Source organism: Panthera tigris, chromosome A2 (assembly GCF_018350195.1).
Source record: "Panthera tigris isolate Pti1 chromosome A2, P.tigris_Pti1_mat1.1, whole genome shotgun sequence".
Taxonomy (NCBI): domain Eukaryota; kingdom Metazoa; phylum Chordata; class Mammalia; order Carnivora; family Felidae; genus Panthera; species Panthera tigris.
In genome coordinates, this window is record NC_056661.1 from 144,858,809 (window position 1) to 144,879,952 (window position 21,144).

Below are 21,144 nucleotides of genomic sequence, written 5' to 3' on the forward strand. Positions count from 1 at the left end.
GCCCCTGCAGTGACATAAAAGGTGTTTTCTGGAAGGGCAGGATAGCTCTATCCCCCCGATGCCTTGTTCTTAAAGATCCCACCAGTTTCTCAAGGCAAAGACCTTTATTTTCATCTTTGTGTTCCTAGTATTTGGCACAATGAATACTTAATATAATGTTACTTTAATGTTCGTTGAAGTAAAAAAAAAAACAAAGAAAAAAGCTACAGTTTTCCCCTAGTAAACTCATTTGTTATTTAAACGCCTCTTGATCTCTGCACTATGTTGGGATCAGTGAGAAATTCTTTTTGTTTTGCCCCGTCTCCATTTGGCCTACTGTGCATTTTGTCGCTGACTCTTCAGCCTAAGTTATCTGCTTCTCTCCCATTTGAATTTGTCCTCTTTTGACTGCCGTCTGTTCATAGGCTGGTTGCATGTACATTCATGGAGGAGTGGTGAACATCCATGAAAACAAACGGACTGGGTCACTGTTTAAGATCTGGCTGGTGGTGCCGAGCCTGCTGGAACTGGCATGGGAGAAGCTGCTTGCAGCCTTCCCCAACCTAGCAAACCTCTCCCGCACACAGCTTCTGCACCTTGGACTCACACAGGGACTCATCGAGCGCTTGAAATGAGGATTTCTGGACTGTTCATTGATACTGGAAATGTTAATTTAAAGAGACTCCTTTATTTATGGGCAGTGTAGAATTGGTTACCCTGATCAAGGCCTTATTCAGAAAATACATCAGATGCCTTTCTGTAAATTGGTTTTAAGTTTATGGCAATCTCACTTTCCCTCGTGCTTCTTTCTTTGCTTCTCTCCCTCCTGCCTCAACACACACACATACTCCCATACTCCCTCTTCCTGGATGGACTTGAGGGAAAGTCTGAAAGTACCTTAACAATGTTATGAATCATGATCAGATAAAGAATTTTTTAAAGGATCTCTGAAACTATGACCATGTCAGCCAGTGCTCCACAAATTAAAGCAGCATCATTGACAAAAACAAATAAAATTTTAAAAAATGTAAATCCAGCAACAACAATAACAACAACAAGAAGGCTGACCTTGAGAATTGTGCAGGTTACATGCCAACCTAGATGTCAACCTTACTGTTTTCCAAGACGCCTCTAATTGCGTGGCTGGATCTGATGGCAGCACCGGTTGACATCTTGCTGCATCGATACCCAAACCCATCCTTTGACTTTGGAGGAAAGTCAGGCGGCTCAGCAACTCTTGATCAGTGATTTCTTTCCACATTCTTCTGGTGCCAGCAATGGTTAGATTTGGCCGTCAAAAAGCTTGTGTGTGTGTGTTGTAGTTGTGCTGTTTATTGTTGCTCTTAGAAATTATGGCACCAAGAACGTTTCAAATCAAGGAATTGATGGTGGTCAAAGTTCTTTGTTCTGGGCAGTTTTGAAATTCCCTTGTGCTTATAACTGGTTTCAAGTATCTCTGACTTCTTCGTGGGGGGACTTGTAGACCCTAAACATGTGGCATAAATGCCATGGGGCGTAAAAGTAAGCTTGTGAGAGGCCAGAAAAGAGCAAGGCGGGGAGGGCTTCAGCTCCAGGCTGTGAGCTTTGACCATCATATTGGCCGTTTCCTTTTCAGAACTTGAACACTGGGCCATGCACCTGCCATTTTCTCAGGCAGTGGGTTTTATCTCTAGAAAGCCAACTGGCCCTTGATTTTTCCCTTAGCTTATTGCCTCTTTTTTGTCTGCTTTAATGTGCATGGTGCTGTGAGTAATTGTCTAGTTATTGGATAAAAGGTCTTGGGGGAAAAGCCACAGGCCATCCTTCCCAAAGAACTATTGTGAATTTTCAGAACTAGCATGAGGAAGGAATGAAGCTGAAGATCATTAGCTTTTTGGTGTGACATTTTAGTTCTGGTTTGTTTTGTATTTTAACTCTAAAAAAAGGAGTGACCTGAATTTTCACTTCTTTGCCATCAGGCTGCTAGAGTAGTTGAGCAAGTCACTGAGACGTGAACATTTGGAAGTCCTCAGGTGTACGAAAGGTGCGGAAGGCATGCAAGAAGGCACAGTGCTGATCATCCCGTTGGTCACCTCACAACAGGAGACTCAGACGGGAGATTTGGGACACATTTTTCCTTTAAGTGCCTCTTTTTCACTTAGCTTTTAAAGTTACTCTTCTTTTTTCCTTCATCCCAGAAGGGATCTCTTTAGCTCATGTGTGGATTTAAAATCACCTTTGAGTTATGGCTAAAAAGTCACCCTCCAGTGTTGAGTTCTGGGGAAGAGAAAACTGTGGTCTCTAGACTTGGACTCTTAACTTCCATGCCTTATTAGAACATCCCATCCATGTTGGGTTGAGTTCATGGAGCCCAAATTCTGCAAGGTCTTATGATACCACTCACCTGTGAGTTTGGGTCCTTTTGGGGGAATGATGGGTGTGGGGCAGAGGCAGGACAAGGAGCAACTCCTCTAGAGGTCCCACCCCCATCTTGCCATGACCAAGTCTGTTTGACATTTAACCTCTTACCGCCCACTGCTAAGCTTACTCCAGTGAGGAGGTCTCTCCGGAGCAAGTCAGGTCGAACAGCCCCATGAGTTCAAAACAAAGCTTTACCGCACGACTCCAGCCTGGTCTCTGGATATTCGGTGGACTATATCCAGTTAAATAAGCTGTGCGGTCTAGGGTGGTGAAAGGGTATTTGGTCATGGATTTACGTAGGGACCAAAGCCTCAGTGCTCAGCCTCTGTGCTTACCCTTCCGTGCTCCTTGGGAAATAAGCAGGTCTCTAGCTTTGCTACACTGGAGAGCTAGAAAGAGCGTCTAGTTCAGTCCACACTTGCTAGCAAAAAGGATTTAAGCCTTCTGAGGGCAGTCTTCTTTGAGGTAGACTTTGGAGGCCCGACATCCAAGACCTTGTGTGTGACATTTTTATAAAAGTACATATCCTTGGTCTAAAGTGTCTTCTTTTCATATAACACTAGTGAAAGCGATGTAGCATGACCAGCTCTGAGTGCTATAGAACCACACATATGCACATGTTCTGGATGCCAAATGAGACTGTGTGTATGATGACTTAAATGTAGATGAGCAGAATTTTATACAGGGGGTCCCCGACCATTTAGTATCCCTATAACCAGCACCCTGAATTCCCGACACTGTTACTTGGTTTAGGAAAGTTTATGCCTGCTGCTTCTCTGCCTCTTTGAGGTACTCCCTGCCATCTTACTGCAGTCCTGTAAATTCAAGTGCAATATATAGAAACACATATGGATATATACAGATTATATATAGGGTGTAACTATAAAGCAGGTAGACTACTTTTTTTTTTTTTTTTTTTTTTTTTTTGAAATCTGCCTTGGGGAAAGCCAGCTCATTCCTTTAGAGTCAGCTTATACCAAGAATTTGAGATGTGACCAGCTAGCGTAAGCCAACTCTTGGTCAATCTGGATTTTCAAGTCCTTGTCTTCTTCCCCCAGTTCTTAAAGACTTCTTATTCCTTGGGTTTGTTAGAGTTGAGACTTTCCCCCAGTCATCTTTTGTACTATCTCACGCTTGCCTATCTTACTACATTTCTTGCCCACGAAAAAAGGAAGTCTACCTGTAAGGAATTTCTAAATGGAGAATTAAAATCTAATATTTAATACTGTCAGCTTTCCCATGTACATACTAATTTATCTGTGAATATAAGACTTTGTTAAACGAAGAAAATGATGCTTTCTTCATTTAATAAAATATTTTCCACATTCTGGAAAATCTTATTAACCAATATAGAATAGAATGAAATTTTCACTGTTCTTCAGGGGCCAGACTGAAATCCTTTCCACTGGCAGAATCTGTTTTCAGGGCCCTCGTGACATGGTGTAAAAATTTGCTCTAAATTATTCATGTCCATCACATAGCTAGATTTAAACATATGATGATAAACATTAACATTTCTAAGCAAAAGGTTTATTAACGGTGACCTTCGGTTACCCAGAGTAACAAGAGTAAAGCACAGATAATTGAAACTCATAGATAATCAGCGTTTCAACTTTTCTATCAAACAATTGATCCATTTATATTCTTCCTCCTCCTTACCCCTTTCCCACAAGCACCTCCTTTTCAGTGGAGCAGGGCTAATAAGTAGTTAGAAATGAAAACGAAGAGTCACGGAGGGCTAGAAACCAGCAAGCATATAGGCAGCCCTATTAGCTGTAATTGTCAATTTGACGACAGCTGTTGAATGCTGAAATTAGGACCCACGGGTGGTAATCCTGAGTTGAGATGTTAACTCTTCACTCCTCTGCTTCGGCACGGTTTTCCTGCCCCGAGTTCTAGGCTGTCTCTCCTGTAACCACCAAAGAACTCTTAGCACCTAGAGGAAGAAAAAGCTGCTGTGTGTGATGCAGAAGGAATCCCATCGTTTGAACACATTTCTTTGGCTCTTGACAAATACTTGCTTTTCCTCTGTTCTTGCAGGAGCCTTATTTTTTCCTTTGGGAATACCTTTTCCAGCCATATAGCTTGGCATGTGGGAAAAGGTTGAATTACCCTGTAAGTCCGTGTTGGTCTTAATTCTGTAAAACCAGTTTGTTTTTATGTGGTCTTACAGATGTTTAGCAGGTGGCACCGTTACTATAAATCGTCTACCTGCCAGCACTCTGATGTAGCACAAGAAGCCGTTTTCCTTACTCTTCATTGTTCTGGCGTTGAGCTCCAGGACGGATGAGGGCTTACGGTCCCGTGATCACAAGCTCCAAAAACTGGTCACTGTTAGCTTAAAGTGCTTTGGTTCCCCAAATTCCTCGGGACTCTAGGGACGTTGGCAGGGCCCGAGGTCGGCTTCGTAGAGCTCTGTACCTCCCGTGTGTGCCGCCGCGGGTCGTGCCCAGTGATGCGGTTTCCCTTCTGAGGTCGCTGGGTTTGGTGGGAAGCGACCTCTTCTCTTACCTGGTGTTACAAAAAGAAGTTCTGAGTTGTGCTTCAAAAGCGGTACCATCTTTTTCGTTGTAATTTTCATGATTTTATTTTTTTTTCACTTTATAGAAGTTTTTGAAAGGCCCTGCTTAGTCAGTGCGCAGCGTGAGTCAGAGGCAGTCTCGCCGAGCTGTAGTGATTGCTGTTTTACTAGTTGCACATTTAGAATACAAAGGAGGCATCAGAAACACACTGACTTTCTCTGAAGCCACTTCCTTGTACACAGAGTCTGAGCAGGGACAGCGCCAGGCATTTCCCTGTAAAGGCACCTGCCGGTGAGGATCTGACTGGAAGAACCTAGGCAAGAAAGGGGAACCTCTCACACGCAGTCTCTGAGGGCAGGCCTGGGCTTGGCTCTTTGTACAGGGTGTGCTTAGGCCACACACGATGCTTGCCTTACTGTAAAGCTATTTGCCACAGTCCTGTTAAATAGTGTGGAAGTCCTTTTGCAGTCTGGTGTGCATGCCATATGATCAGGACAGCTTTTCCACCTTATTTGGTCTCCTACAAGCAAGTAGGAAAAATAGTGAATTTACCCTAAAATGTCCAGTCTGTATTTATGTACCTTGTCAGTGTTTTGCTGTTGGTTTTCTAAAACAATCTGATCAATAAATCTTATCCAAATCTATTTGGCTCAAGGCGACCTTGATTGTGGGGCGGTGATTTGCGTGTACGCGAGCTCACCTCTATGACATAAGCGTCAGTCTGCCCGCCTCCGCCACCCCTTTCCCACCCACCAGGGTGCACTTTTCTCTGTAATTAATATCTGTGAGTCATCTGCCTTCCACCGCCGCCTGCCGTGGGTCCCTCTCTCTGTTCACCATCCGGGACTCCTGGACCTACAACCATCCCCTCAACAGAACGCTCTTCCCCTCAGGACACCAGCAAGGGAGCGAGTGACTGTGGGGCAGACCACACTCCCTTTTCCTGTCCCGTTCTGTATATTCCCCAAACTCCCACTAGCCGAGTCTGTACGGATGTCTCAAGCCTTTTCTGAAGAGTTGGAGGAGCTACAGGGAATTCAAAGGGAAGATGTGAAACTTTACATACAGAGTCACAACTGTCTCTGAGTCAAGGAAAAAACCCCAGGAGGAGCTGAGCCCTTCCCAGGGGGTCCTTTGGGGATGAAACCACAGTTCCTGGTTCTTGCCTCGGTCTTCCAGATGCTTCTTTCTCCAAAACCTCTGCTTTGTATCGCTTCACCCTCTGCTAGGATCCCTCTCCCAGCAGTGCTTTTCTTCAGGCTCTGAAGCCCGGTGTAGGTGTGGACACTCCCAAGTCTGGTCACTTTTAAGGTCTCTCATCCAGAATCGCACATATGCCTCTTAGTTTTCAGTGTTTCCGTCGACAAACTGTTGGATCGAATATACCTTCCTGGGACAAGTAATCTTCGATATTCTGCCATAAATCGACCAGAGGAAAACATGACAATTTCTACCCCCTGATTTATAGGGCTTCCCAGCCCACGTTACAGTTAGTACGCAGAGCACATTCATTACGCAGAGCAGTCTCGTTTCCTTTGCTTTATTTCTCCTACGTCTTCTGAAGTATACTCCCCTGAGGCCCATCAGGGGCAAGAAATGGACCCTGTGCCTTTTAGACTTTAGACCAGCCAGAGCTTTGAAATGAACTCTTGTTGGTATCTAATTCGGTTCTTAGTTAAGCCCCGTCTCAGCTTGGGTGGGAAGAGGTTTCAGTGGCTTAGTTGGTTTGGGTGGTTTTGTTCTTCCAGTTACACGTGTAAGATTCTAGTTTGTCAAAATGCTGTTACGAAGCTCTGATAACTGAACAGTAGGACCACAATTCTCTTGCAGTTAATCTTTGGTAGTAACTGCTTGATGGGAGACGACATTGGTAAAACCATCCAGTTTCCATACTTACCTTCAGATAAAAGGCCCAGCTTCCAGACCAGCGCAAAACCAATGGTTTCCTGCGGTGATGGAAATGTTCTATATTTGCGCTGTCCGGTATGTGGTAGCCACTGGCTATTCAGCACTTCAGATGTGGTTAGTGTGACCGAAGAACTACAATTTTCATTCCATTTAATTTTCATTTCTGTAAGTATAAGCTGTTACGCGTAGCTAGCGGCTACCTCGGTGCAGTGCTGGAAGGAGATGGCCTGGAGAGCTGGAGAACCAAGGCTTGGTTAGCTCTTGGCTCTCGGCTCAGTCCTTGTTATCGTGTGGCTGCAATAATGTGTGAGGTGCTTTGAAGCATGCCTGGCACATAGTAAGCAGGATCTAGGTATTTACCGTTCTCGCCCTCTACAGTTGATGGCACGGGGAACGAAGACGAAGTATTTACCAAAAGTTACAAAATTAACCAATAAAGAAACTAAGAGGACGAGACAAGGGAAGTGGGGTGACATAGGTGAGAGCTAAATCCTCATGTTCCATGGCAGGAAGGTAATATACAGAATGTCTCAAATCAAGCACTAACCAGGAAAGCATATTGACTAGAGGCATAAAGGAAGGTATCAGAAAACACAAACAAAAACAGCCAGAAGAGCTAACAGTGGTCAGGTGGCCCGGGAGGTGTAGGGGGCCACAGCAGGGACTGCTGGCTTTTTTAAGTATGTTCACGGTTTTTGTTCATTTTTTCCCCCTTTTCTCTCCTTTATAAATCAGAACCCTTCATGACTCTTTCGATTTAGCCCTTTTTCAGGGCCGTGAATCTGGGTCCGATACTGTGAATCTGGGTCCGTTCTGACCACATCAGGCTGTAAAAAATTGGGTGATTCAAAGGGTAGGGCTGGAGTATTAGTATTTTTAAGTTCTTCATTGATTAAGAGGTAGCCTGACTGGTATTTGGAAATCTTCGATTTAAAAGCCCATCTTGGAAGCCGGTAGGAGAAAAAAAAATCCAGGAGAGGGAGAGGAAAAAAAAAAAAAAGTCTCAAGATTTAATTGTTGCCCGAAGACCATTCCTCACCATCCTGTCCCTTCATAAAATCAAGCAAGATAATACATTATTTTAGAGGCTTTTTCTGTCATCCACTCCACAGTGAGGGGAGGGGAGGGGAGGTGGAAGGCTTCTGAGCGATACACAAAGCAGACCCGGCAAACCCACCCATCCTGCACAGGCCTTGGGGTCTGGCCTCGAAGTCTCCGGTGGAAGAGGGAGACACTTTTCTCAAATCCTCAAACACACGAGTGTGTCAGAGTTCCTTTCCAATGGTCCGCCTAACAGGAGGGCCTCCTCAGCGCTCCTAGGAAGGAAGGCGCCGAGCTCAGCTCAGGCAGACGGGGCAGTGACCAGCCCAGCCCAGCTCAGGGCTGCGAAGGAGAGAAGGACAGAGACAGCTGGGAGCTCCGGCCACTTGCTATTTCAGGAGCCCGCACCCGGCCTGGAGCTGTAGGGTGGCTGTGCCCATGGCAACTGTGCAAAGAGAAAGCCGCTGTTAGTCCGCGTCACCTTAGACCACACCGGTCAGTTCGTCCCTCTTGCACCTTCCACCGAAAGCTGCCCGGCTACCGGAGCCGAGGTGGCTCTCCCTGCGACGGCCAAGGATGTCTACAAGAGCTCCTCCACTTGAAGTGAGCGAACTTGCTCCGGCCTCCGCCAGGCATCTGGGGTCTCATTTACTCCCTGAGCCTCACCCTGGAGGAAAAGGTAGCGTGCACTGCAACAGCCAAGGTCAGATCGTGGCTCAGGATGCTAGCAACTGCCCTTGCCCCCTCCCCCCCCAAAGGAAGAGGCCCACTTGCCACCCACAGAGAGGTGATCCGTAAGAACGGTAACGCGGACGTTGCACGGAGTGACATGTACCTAGGGGTGCACCGAGGCGCCCAGGACTGGAACTCCAGCCCTGCTCCCCCACAGCCAACCTCACCACCTCGGAGCCCACCCAGCCTGTGCCTCCTTCAAGCGCCAGCCGCGCCTTTCCCTGCTTCGTTTCTCCCCGCCAAAGCGGTACTGGAATGTTAAGCCTGGAGGGCTGACCCCCACTTGGTGGCAAGCCAAGCGCAGTGACGTGCCTGCAGAGAGAGTTACCCAGATCCGCAAAGCCCGGAGAAGGGGTGGCCTTGCCTGCAATCCCCCGCCCCACAACGGTCGCCCTCCGGGGCCCTGGAGCCCTGGGCCGGCGGCGAGGGCGGCCCGGCCGCCGCCGCCCGCCTCCCCCACCGCCTCCCCCGCGCGAGCGAGGCCCGCAGCCGGTTTCTCCCCCTGCGGCGCGCCGGCCTCGGGCCGGCGACCTCGCGTCCCGGGGCTTCTCTGCCTCCCCCTGGCGGGCAGCGGCAGCCGGCGGAGCTCGGCCGGGAGGGGGCGCCCGACCCCCGGCCCGAAGGCGGGAGCGCGCGGTGCGCAGGCCGGGGTCGGCGCCGGCGCGCGCCCGCTCGGACCGCTCACTAACTGAGCACCTAGTACGCGCCCGCGCGGGGCCGGGAGCCGGCCGGGCCAGGCGGCGGGGAGCACGCCTGCCTTCAGGGAGCTTCCACGGGAGGCGGGGAGCGGGGAGACAGCTGCTGTGAAGAAGCACGAGCGGCCGGACGCGGACAAGTTAGGGAGAGCCTCCCCGAGGATGCAATGCCTGCGCGCCAGGAGCTAGAAAGCACGTGAGGGAGAATGCCACTCCATCAAGGGGCCAGAGCATTCCAAAGACAAAAACCCGGCCCCTGGCGTCTTCTGGAAGGGGAAGAAGCCGCGTAGCCGGAGGACGGGAACCCGGGAGGGGAGGCCAGGGAAGCAAGGAGAGGCAGGCAGGGCAGATGATGGAAGAGCCGGGCAAATCGTCTGGTTTTCATTCTGAGATCAACTGGAAGCTGGAAGGCAGAGAGAGGACGAACCGGTCCCCCCCGCTGCCGAGGGAGGGTGCCAGAGGAAGCGGGGCCCTCGGTCGGGAGGCCACGGCAGTGGTGCGGGCAGGGTGAGGGTGCTTTGGGCCAGGTCACAGAGCGGGGCTGGACGTCGGCTCCCGTCGCTCCCCCACCCTCCGCCGGGCGCCCTGGTGTCGTGACCGACCGACCACCGCCGAGCAGAGGCCGGCGAGCCCGGGCGGCACGACAAAGGCTCCGCCAACCCCCCGCACCGGCGGGGAGGAAGCCGGGGCAGGCAGAGCGCAGGCGGACGGGGAGCCCGGGGCGGGGGGTGCGGAGTAGCCTCCAGACCCTCTCCACTGATCTCAGGGCGCGGAGCCGCCGTCCGCGGCCCACGCCTAGTTGGAGAGCCTACTTGGAGAGCCTCTCGGGGGTAGAGCGGGGAACCGCTCCGAACCGGATTGATCTGGTTTAGAGCGGCTGCCTTCCCCTCCTCCCTCCCTCTCCCCCAGCCGCCCTCCCTCCCCTTACAGCGACTGGCTGGTTTTTGCCGCAGTCCCTGACCAAGGTAAACAGAAGAGGGAAGTGGGAAGAATGCTTCGTTTCCATGGCAACCCAGAGGGCAGTCGGTGCGGCTCTCTTGGATGTGCTTCAGGGGAAGAAAAGGCTCACTGGAAAAGCAACAGGGAGACCGGCCCCTTCCACAGACGCACGGTGGGGGATTGTTCTGGAACGCGGTGTGGGCCTGGATGGAGGGAGGAGCGGGGGAGAGGAGTCAGGCACCATCCGTGCAGTGGCAGATGAGCGGGGAGGGCCAGGGACACACCAAAAAAGCAACCACACATGCTACTGTGACAGCTGTCGGTCAGTGGCTCCATCCCCACACCTAGGGGGCAGAAAACAGGGATGGCGGAGATCTCAGAGCCTCCCCAAGTGTGCACCTGGCTGTCCCTTTCCAGAAAAATCCTTCCGTGGGGCAGCTCAGCCGGAGGGCAGCCACAGAGGCTGGATCCAGAGCCTCAAGGCCATAGATAGGTTTTGTCTGAAACAGAGAAGCCCACAGTTCTCCTGCTGCGGAGTGAGCTGGAGGTGCCCACCCTCCCCCCTCCAGGGGACAGGTGCTTTCCATTTGTCGCCACGTCACTCCAGCTGCTGACCACAACTCCTGCACGCTGAGGGCATCAGAAACCTCTTCTGGTTTCCAGGCTTCATAAGAGATTGATCAGAAACTGGCTCCACCTCAGGCATGGGCCTTCCTGGCTGGGGGCGGGGGCGGGGGCGGGGGTGGGGTGGGGGGTTCACTGTTCGGCTCTCACCTGTGTAGGCAGAAATGGGAGAAAACCTGGGACAGAAGGAGGTGGGAGGCAGTAAGCTTCCTGCCCCCGCAAAGCAGAAAGAAGGTGGATGCTTTGTGGGAAGCTGGAGGGAGGTGCCTCGGTTTCCCGGGGCAGATGCATCGAGAACCCTGGCGGCGGGACTACAGGCCTGGGAAGTGCTCACCTACACGTCGTGCAGTCCACACCCTTCTCCTTGAGTGGGCCCTTAGACGCTGGGGTCTGCCTGGAAGACGCCTTCAGGACAGGACCCAGGGCTGGGAGGGAACACCTGCAGAGAACAGGATCGACAGACTTGCTTTTCCCTTGCAAAACACCCCAAAGTGCCAGCTTTACTCAGCTCTTTCCATGGCTCATGGATTCCAAATTTCTGTGACCTTAACTCCTGCCACTGCCCCTTTGCTCGTTCTATTCCAGCTCCCCTTTGCTGTTCCTTGACCAGTCAGGTTTCCATGCCAGGTCCATGGCACTGGCTGTGCCCTGGAAAGCTCTTTCTCCAGCATCCACATGGCCAATCTCTCGCCTTCAGTTCTTTATTCAAATGTCATCTCAACGAGGCAGGGCCAGGGTGAGGTAAACGAGGCAACACGGTCTTCCCTGACCCTTGGTTTAAAATTGTATGTTTCCAGGGGCTCCTGAGTGGCTCAGTCACTTAAACGTCCAACTTCAGCTCAGGTCACGATCTCGCAGTTCATGGGTTCGAGCCCCGTGTCGGGCTCTGTGCTGACAGTTCAGAGCCTGGAGCCTGCTTCAGATTCTGTGTCTCCCTCTCTCTCTGCCTCTCCCCTGCTGGCCCTCTGTCTCTCGCTCTCAAAAATAAATAAAACATGAAAAAAATCTTTTAAAAAGTGTGTATTACCACCCCCGCTAGGTCTCCCTTATCCTCTTCACACCTGTCACTTGTCATTTGTCTTGTTTATTGTCTGCCTCTGTTAGAATGGAAGCGCCAGGAGGGCAGGCATTGTCTCTGTCATGCACCAAGAGGTCTCCACCACTGCAGGAGGTGCATTGGGAGGGGACGTAGGGATGGTGGTGCAGAGAAGCGGGGAAGGGACCACCGCTTAGAACCACACTGGCTCTTGTGTCGAGGAGCCTCGACACCTGCGACCAGGGGCTCCTGTCCCTCTGCCTCAGGAGGCTACCGCTGTGCCTCTCCTCGGCGCAAAGTCTCCTGTAGCCAACTGGCAACAGCAGGTTCTACCAATCCGTCAGGCAAACCCCCCACTTGCAGTGTGTCACCTTCAATTTCCTGCCTGCCTGCCTCTTTCCTGATTGACCTGATAAAATTCGGGACAGCTTTTATTGCTTTTGGCAAAAAACCGCCGTTAAGATTTACAGAGCCAAAAGCCGGTACAATGTAATCTTCAGGGTAATTTACACAGTGAGTTTCAAAAGATGAAAAGTTAGCATTTCAGAGGTAATTTCATAAAAGGGATTATCAGATTAATCACCGTGTCAATTTCATAGTGGTGTCTCCAATAATTAATTAGCTTTCTCGGGAGTCAGCAATGCAAAAAGGGACTCTAAGAGGAATAGAAATGGCTGTGTCAGACAGTAAGTGTGTTTTGGGCGATAGATCTTGAGACACTTCGCCTCGGAATTGCCTCCGCGGAATGTCTGGCATATGTGTTCTGTGGCTCAGAGACGTCGTAAGAGAAGAAAAGCGCTGGGAGCGCCCAAGTCTCCGGGAGACCTTTTGGATGTGCCGGGCTGAGGCTTGGCTGCACCTGCCGAGTGAAGGCCACCCTGCCACGTGTTGCATCGTCCCGTGACACCTGGAAAATGTGTCTAACCCCGCCGTGCGTTGACAGGCTGCTCTAGATGGGGAGAGCCAGGTGTGAGTTGCAGCCTGCTTGTGAAATCACCTGTGAGAATTCCGAGCCGGAATACTGCCAGGGACACACGCATGTGTGACACAGCGACACAGCCATGTGGCGCTCAGTCGGCCGCCACAGGTCAGGGCAAGGCTGTGTCTTCAGTGGGTGTTAATGGGTCCCCCCCCCCCCCCGCCACCTCCTAAAATGTAGGTTGCAGTCCTAACCCCCTGGTATCTCAGAATGTGATCATGTTCAGAGACGGGGTCTTTTCAGAGGTAATCGAGTTAAAATGAGGTCATTAGGACGGGTCCCCATCCGGTATGACTGGTGTCCCTATAACAAGAGGGTATCTGAGAACAGACACACACGTGTAGGGAGGACAGCACGCGAGCACGGAGGCAGAGAATGGGGTGATGCATCTGTAAAACCAGAGATTGCCAGCCAACCACCGGAGCTGGGGGAGAAGCAGGGAATGGACCCCCCCCGCCCCCGCCGGCCCCAGAAGGAACCGGTCCTGCGGACGCCTTGACCTCGGACTTCGAGCCTCCACCACTGTGTGAGAATACGTATGTTCCCCGTGGTTGAAGCGTCTCAGTTTGTGGTACTCTGTTGAGGCTGAATTGGGAAACTAGCTCGGGGGGTGGGGGGGGGGCATCGTGGAGACTTGGGTGTCATCGTTCTTAATAATTGTATTTCTGTGTGTTTTTAAGAGACTTCGTCTTTTTTTTTTTTTTTTTTTTTTTTTTTTAGCAGTTTTAGGTTCATAGCAAAATTGAGAAGGTCCGGAGATTTTCCCATGTGCCTCCCCTCCCCCACCCCAGCCTTCCCCTCCAACAACATCCAGCATCAGAGCTGTACCTTGGTGGCGACTGATGAACCCACATGGACACGTGGTTATCACCCAGAGTCCGTGGTTTACCTCGGGGTCCACTCTCGGTGGGGCCCATTCTGTGGGTTTGGACTGATGATGAGTAATGACACGTATCCACCATTGTACGGCCTCATACACGGTGTTCTCACCGCCCTAAAAATGTTCCACCTATTCCCCCACCCCCCCACCCCCGCCAACCCCTGGCAACACCTGATCTTTTTTACTGTCTCTGTAGTTTTGCCTTTTCCAGAACATCACACAGTTGGAATCACACGTTATGTCGCCCTGTCAGCTTGGCTTCTTTCACTTAATGATATGCATTCAGGTTTCTTCCATGTCTTTTCATGGTTTGAGAACTCACTTCCTTTTAGTGCTGAATAATAGTCCATTGTCTGAAGGTACCACGATTTGTCCCTTTCCTGTATTTTCTTCTTTATTGTTATTTATTTATTTTTTAATTTTTTTAACGTTTATTCATTTTTGAGACAGAGAGAGACAGAGCATGAACGGGGGAGGGTCAGAGAGAGAGAGAGACACAGAATCCGAAACAGGCTCCAGGCTCTGAGCAGTCAGCACAGAGCCCGACGCGGGGCTGGAACTCACGGACCGCGAGATCGTGACCTGAGCCGAAGTCGGCCACTTAACCGACTGAGCCACCCAGGCACCCCTGTATTTTCTTTTTTAAAAGATAATTTTCAAAACACCAGCTCAGGACAGAATATAAAGATACGACAAATCCAGGTAGTAGGTATAAGAGTATTCTCAACACTTTCTCTTAAAGAATTAGAGACTCGGGGCCTTTCTCTTGGGGTTGCTGACCAGATAGGCTGCGAGCCTGAAGCTGTGGGGGCCAGCGGCTTCTGTTGGAGGAGAGCCTGCCCTGCAGAGAACAAGCCGGCAGACCCAGGGGGGCCCTGATGCCGCGGGTGCGCCTGGACCGGGGCACTGGCCGGGGCACTTTAGTTACATGAGCTTTAAACAGTACATGGCTTTGGGTCTCAGTGATTCTACTTAGAATGTGATCTTCTGGGCCTTGCCTTCCTCCTTTCTCAAATGAGGAAATCTAGGGCGCCTGGGTGGCCCAGTCGGTTAAGCACCGGACTTCAGCTCAGGTCATGATCTCACGGTTTGTGGGTTCAAGCCCCGCGTGGGACTCTGTGCTGACAGCTTGGAGCCTGGAGCCTGCTTCGGATTCTGTGCCTCCCTCTCTCTGCCCCTCCCCTGCTCACGCTCTCTCTCTCTCTCTCAAAAATAAACATTAAAAAAAGTTTTTTAAATGAGAAAACCTGGGGCGCCTGGGTGGCTTGGTCGGTTAAGCGTCCGACTTCGGCTCAGGTCTTGATCTCACGGTCCGTGGGTTCGAGCCCCGCGTCGGGCTCTGTGCTGACAGCTCAGAGCCTGGAGCCTGTTTCAGATTCTGTGTCTCCCTCTCTCTCTGCTCCTCCCCTGTTCATGCTCTGTCTCTCTCTGTCTCAAAAATGAATAAACGTTAAAAAATAAAAATAAAAATAAATAAATGAGAAAACCTGCCCTCAAAAGTTGTGAAGATGAGACATAAGAAGAAACTCAGGGTGACCTGGAAAGTGCCAGAATATCCACAGCTCCATGGTTAGATACTTCCTGAGCAACTGACACCACACTTAACAGCCTGGAAGCAGCTCTCGTCCCAGACTCAGGATCCCCCCATCCCCACCCAGGTGCCACTCACTGGCCCTGTTCACCCTGAAAGCCCCTTGTTGACCTTACGAGGGTGTCTCTCTGGGGTCTGACTTCAGAGGTCACCCTTCAGGGAGGCAGCTTCTTCCCACTGCATTCGGGCCACACCAACCTTTGCGGTCTGGGGTGATGGCCAGTTCTTTCAGAAAGGGCCCTAAAGACCAAGATGACAATGACCCCCGGGGCCTGCTTGTGGTGCCTAACCCTTTGAACCGGGCAAAGCTTCCATGGCTATGAAGGAAGCTTCTATGGGCTTCCACAGGCTGTGGAAAAGGAGTCTGAGGAGGGGAGTGGGGTGAGAGGGGGAGCCAGCCAAGTGGCTCAAGGCTGAAAATATATCCTTCGGTGGGGAGATTTACCTCAGACTGTTTCCTCTTCCTTGTCCCTCTTGGGGAGGAAGAGCCTGAGCCCCTTCCTCACGGCACTTCAGAGCACAGAGCCTGAGCCCCAGGCTCCAGGTTCAACCCTGCTACTGTGGTGGAGTCCTTCCCGCTCCCCTTTGCCTCTTTTTCCCAGGGACACACCAGATGGGTTAAGGGCTAGTCGGCCATTGCCAGAGGAAGCTATGTGGGAATTTAAGGGCTGCCTCCCAGGTCTACACCCTGAAGCTCCCTCTCAGGGGCTCCTTGGAAAAGGGAGACCCAGCCTGAACCACCAGCACTCTTCTCTCTCAACTGTCACCTGCTGGGCACCTTGCCCACTCTGTCTTTCCTTCATAGAGTTTAGGTTCTCCCCATGAGAGCAAGATGGCCCCAGGAAGAGGTCTGGTAAGTCCTACACTTGGACCTGGAGGAGGAATTCAACCAATTTTCTTATCTTTTCAACCAGTGTAATTTATTTCCTGCTCTTAGACTTGTCCACGTTTCTTCACAGGGAGCCCTCTGTGGTGCCTTGAACTGTCAACCCTTCCCGAAGATGCCATGCCATGTTGGAATTCTGGGCCTGGAATAGGGAAGAGAGGAGGGCTGGTTTGGGGTGGGGGCAGTGGGATGCAGGAAGCAGATGATATATTAGATACAAGCTGTTTGGGGGGCACACATTTTCTTATTTGGGGAAATAAATTTTTTGTAAACTTGGATCCTAAAATGGCATAATTGCTCACTCTTCCCCAGGAGGGAAGTCAAGCCCAGATGGTGTGATCCATTTCCCAGGCACTCTGGCAAGGTCACTGGAAGGGCCAGCTGGCGGCTTTCTTGTTATTGTAGAGTTATTTTGTTCTTTAACATTTTACTGATTAAAGTCCTTGAGTCTCAAGAGACCAGATGGAAGCCAAATAATATAGCTCTTTTGGTTTCCTTTTAATGAGATCAGGGTTGGGAGAGGACTTGGGCACGACAGAGATGGAGAAGCCGTCTGCTGGGTGCCCCGGGACTGGTTGCCCAGAGGGCTTGGTGAGCTGTGATTTCTTTCATCCTCTTCCCTGCAGGGATTCTTGTCGGTCTCTATTTTCCAGAAGACTCTCCTAATGGTTTCTGTAGGACTTTGTGCTTCGCAGGCTTCAATTAAAATTTGACTCCAGCTTGGGAGGTGGGGAGACGAAAAAGCCTGCCAAGACTTTGGACCCTTAAAGCCCCCAAATCCTCTTGCTCCATGGGGGGTTGGGGGCCGCTTGGCCTACGAGTATGGTGGGGGCTCTGAGGATGTGCTGCTCCCTCCCCTCGATCCTGCTGCCTGGGAGCTAAGGTGCAGACTCAGGTCTGGCGTCCTCTGGATAAGCTTTGAGCAGCCCAACAGCAGTGCCCCCCGTTCTGTGGGGATGGAAGGGCCTGAGCCCATCCAACCTAGCTCTCAACCACGCAGATGCAAGATGGCCGCCGGCTGGGCTGCCTCAGCTGCACCCAGCTCTGCTGTGGGTCTGCCAGGAGCTGGCCCACCCTCACATTCACGTCGTGAAGGGGGTGAGGGAGGGCGGGCGGCCCAGGCAGGTCACCTGAGCCAGGTGTGGGTGCTGAGGAGACAGGGCCTTGCAGAGAGGGGCACACTACATCTCCAGTAACCGCCACGGGCCTCTTAAGAGTCTCTCTGTTAGTACAGAGCCTGATGCGGGGCTCGAGCTCACAGACTGTGAGATCATGACCTGAGCTGAAGTCGGACGCTCAACCAGCTGAGTCTCTCTGGACCGTCTCTAAGCTGTCACCATTTTATTTAGCAAGCAGTTCAGCACCGGCTGTGTACAGAACCCCACGGTAGACCCTGGTGAGCAAAAAGGAAACAAAAGAAACAGGAACTGTGTTCTGTTTCTCAAGGATATTCTAAAAAGGTCAGGAAACACAAATATACCGACAAAATGGCCCGAGGACTAAACCACCCCAGCGGCTGTGCATACGTATTTATGGTACATAAACCATGAGGTTTCAAACGCTGAGGCAGAGGGGGCTAATCAGAGGTGACGTGAAAAGTTCTATACCACTCGGGGCACCTGGGTGGCTCAGATGGTTAAGCGTCTGGCTCCTGGTTTTGGCTCAGGTTACGTACGATCTCACGGTTTGTGAGTTCGAGCCCTGCATCGGGCTCTGTGCTGACGGCGCGGGGCCTGTTTGGGATGCTCTCTCTCCCTCTCTCTCTGCCCCTCCCACTGTCAAAATCCATAAATAAACTTTAAAAAAGTAAAATTAAAATTTTTTTAAGTTCAAAAACACGCGCACGCAGGGGATGACTGTGACCCAGGGAGGCATCTGCTACCAAGCGTGAAGATGGGCCAACCTTCACACGTCCTCGCACCTCAGCGGGTGTGAAGGAAGCCTGCCCACGCCACGCTCCCTCCAGGTGGGGGATTCCTGTGCACTCCTCAGTCATTGCCTCACGCTGGTCGGGCTGCGCGGGAAGGTGAAGGCCTCTGGCTATTGTTCCTTTACCAGCTCTGCCGTGGAGGAACCTCTTACGTCTCAGCTGAGATGTATTGATCTCATTTTTGCAGAGAAAATGGATACAGGGAAGGGCAGCGATCAGCCGCAGGTGAGAGCGGCGAGGCCCTGAGCATATTAAGAGCTCAATAAATTTGCTGACTGACGTTGAAGGCGGGGAAATGACACCGAAGTCTTGTAGCCAGATCCCTTCTTCCGAGGCCTTGTGTGGCGGTCAGGCAGTGGCGACAGAGGCCAGGGCGAGACCGGCCTGGCCCGTCCCTCTCTTAGGTCTGGCCAAGCAGGGCAGTGACCTTCAGCTTTCCGGACACACGCCAGTGCCCCCCACTCTTCTCCCCAACCAGGGCAGAGGAGCTTCTCAGGAGAGGAGCCAACTCACGTGACCACGCGGGTGTAAGAGACCCCCTCCTCCTCAGCAGCCACAGGTACAGTTTTGGAATGGCCGACATCCGGCCTGTGACACCCCCCGAGTAACCCCGTGGATACAGAGAGAAGCCAGTGGAGCTGGTGCCTGAATAGCCACAGGGACCTTCAGGAGGAGAGGCCGTTGTTTCCCTACCTCCCTCTCCCGGGCAGCAGCCTAGTTAGAGGGCAGAGGTTAGGAACAGAAGCTCCTTCCAGGCCTGCAGCTGGGGCTGCTGCAGCTTCCTGGAGAAGGGGGGCTTCCTAGTGCCCTTTCTTGCTTAATGTTTATTTATTTTTGAGGGAGAGGGAGACACAGAATCTGAAGCAGGCTCCAGGCTCTGAGCTGTCAGCACAGCCCGAGGTGGGGCTTGAACTCACCGACCGCCACATCATGACCTGAGCAGAAGCCGGAAGCTTAACTGACTGAGCCACCCAGGCCTCCCTTCCTAGTGCCTTTTCTGAGGCAGGCTCCCTCGGACCCACGGCCACCCCTCTCAGGGCCCACGTCGGGGAGGGAGAAGCAGTCGACTCTGAACAGAGCCTTCTAGAAACTCGGGCCACAGTGGGGACCCAGGTGCCTTCAGGATGAAGGCCTGAGCCACTGGCAGCCCTGCGGCCTACTGGCGGGGATGAAAACCACTTGATTTCTTTGGCCCTCGGCCCCGCACGGCACAGGGAAGCTGGTGGTCACCGGCCTGGGCGTCCCGGCCTGGCAGGGAGGCAGGGACAGCATCTGTCCTGGCCGGGAGGGCCTCCGCCGGCACAGGCAGGGCGCCCTTCCCTCCTGCGGTGCGGGGCCCGCCGCGTGCGACCGTCGGGCGGCCCCGCTTTGTCCTCCCGCCGCGGGGGGTGGGGGGGCGCGACGGGATGGGGGTGGTGGCGGCGCCGGGACCGGCAGGGCCCCGCAGGCACGGATACCAGCGCCCTCTGGATTCACGCCAGGAGCAGGTGGCCATCAGATCCCCGGCTCCGGCCCCCACCCCGCGAGGCCCCCGCAGGAAAGCTGGCACCTTTCCCGGCGCCAGCTGCGCCGCCTGGCACCGAGTCCGCACCCAGGGGAGCCCGCGGCGCGCGCCGCTGCCCGGGGACTGGATGCGTGACTCACGCCCGCTCGCTAATCGCTCCCCTCTCCTCCGCCTCGCGTCTCGCGCAGCCTTCTTTCCCCCCCCCCTCCCCCCCCCCCCCCGAGACAAGCGTGCCCATCTGACACCCCGCCCGCCCCGCTCCCCGTGACACATTCATCTGCCCTTGCGCCGGCGCGACTCCCACACGGCCGCCCTCCCCGGCCCCGGCCTCCCGCTCCCACCAGGAGGGCGTGCCTGGCCTCTACCCCGGCCAGTGCCCTCGGGGCGAGCCCTCAGCACCTACCTGGCAGGTGCGCCGCGTCCCGCCCTTGCCTCTGTGCCCACCTCCACACCAAGGCCGCGGATGCCCAGCCCGGAGGCATCTGTGGAGAGGAAGTAAGTATCAGAGCGCAGTGGCCAAGCTCTTCAAGCCACCATTCAGCTCCCGAGGACTCGTGGCACATCCCCTAGAAGGAGCCAAGGACAGAGAGCCTCCTGGTTTTGTCTGCTTTGACCGTACAGGCTGGAGGAAGAATCTAGCCCAAGTGGGCGCTGGGAGGTCCCAGGAGTGTCAACGATGCCTTGTGGCCTGGCACCACAGAGCCGGCCTGATGGGGACAAACGACTACCTCCTGCGGCACCGCGGAGTCCGAAGGCCGGACTTCTAGAGTGGCCCAAGCAGGACCCTGGGCAGGGGCAGGCCCTCTTTGGGCTTCTGGGTCTTCTGTACAATGAGACGGTCCAGCTGTTTGATCCCCAAGGCCACTTCCAGGCTTTCTAAGCTATGACAAGGAAAAACATCTCACCCCAAAACTGAAGCGGCCCCCAAAGCCAACACTGCTTGCCTGTGGTGTTTCACACAATCTAAAGAGCTCCTTGGGGCGCCCGGGTGGCTCAGTCAGTTGATCTGACTCTTGATTTCGCCTCAGGTCACGATCTCACGGTTCACGGGATTGAGCCCCACATCAGGCTCTTTGCCGGCAGTGTGGCCTCTGCTTGGGATTCTCTCTCCCTCCCCGCTCACACACTCTCTTTCAAAATAAACAAACTTAAAAAAGATACACACACACACACACATCCTTTCTTTTACTAGGCTAAACACAGAACTGGTGTCAAAGGACTGCCACCTGGACAGCCACCCAGGACCCCACACTTAGAAGGGCCTTGTGATTGGTTTAATGCTCTGTCGTGGCTGTCTTGAAATTCTTGGTAATTTTTAACAAGAGACCCCACATTTTCATTTTTTTTTTTTTTTTAATTTATTTTGAGAGAGACAGAGACAGAGAGCACTTGGGCAGGGGAGGGGCAGAGAGAGAGAATCCCAAGCAGGCTCCATGATGTCAGCGCAGAGCCCATCGCGGGGCTTGAACCTGTGAACCTTGAGATCATGACCCACGCC

General features: G+C 52.6%; 1 protein-coding gene across 6 annotated transcripts in view; it reads left to right on the forward strand.

Moving 5' to 3' along the window:
* The window catches only part of KLHDC10 (kelch domain containing 10), a 70,585-nt gene extending 54,164 nt beyond the window's left edge, over positions 1-16,421 (forward strand). For 5 of the 6 annotated variants that reach the window (XM_042972273.1, XM_007078081.3, XM_042972257.1 and 2 more), the window contains one exon: positions 405-5,545. In XM_042972273.1, the coding sequence (XP_042828207.1) occupies positions 405-614 (210 nt within the window). In that variant the 3' untranslated portion in view covers positions 615-5,545. Of the gene's footprint in view, positions 1-404; positions 5,546-16,285 lie in introns of those variants that run through there. The other variant, XM_042972290.1, reaches the window with a different exon arrangement.
* The last annotated feature ends 4,723 nt before the right edge of the window (positions 16,422-21,144 follow it).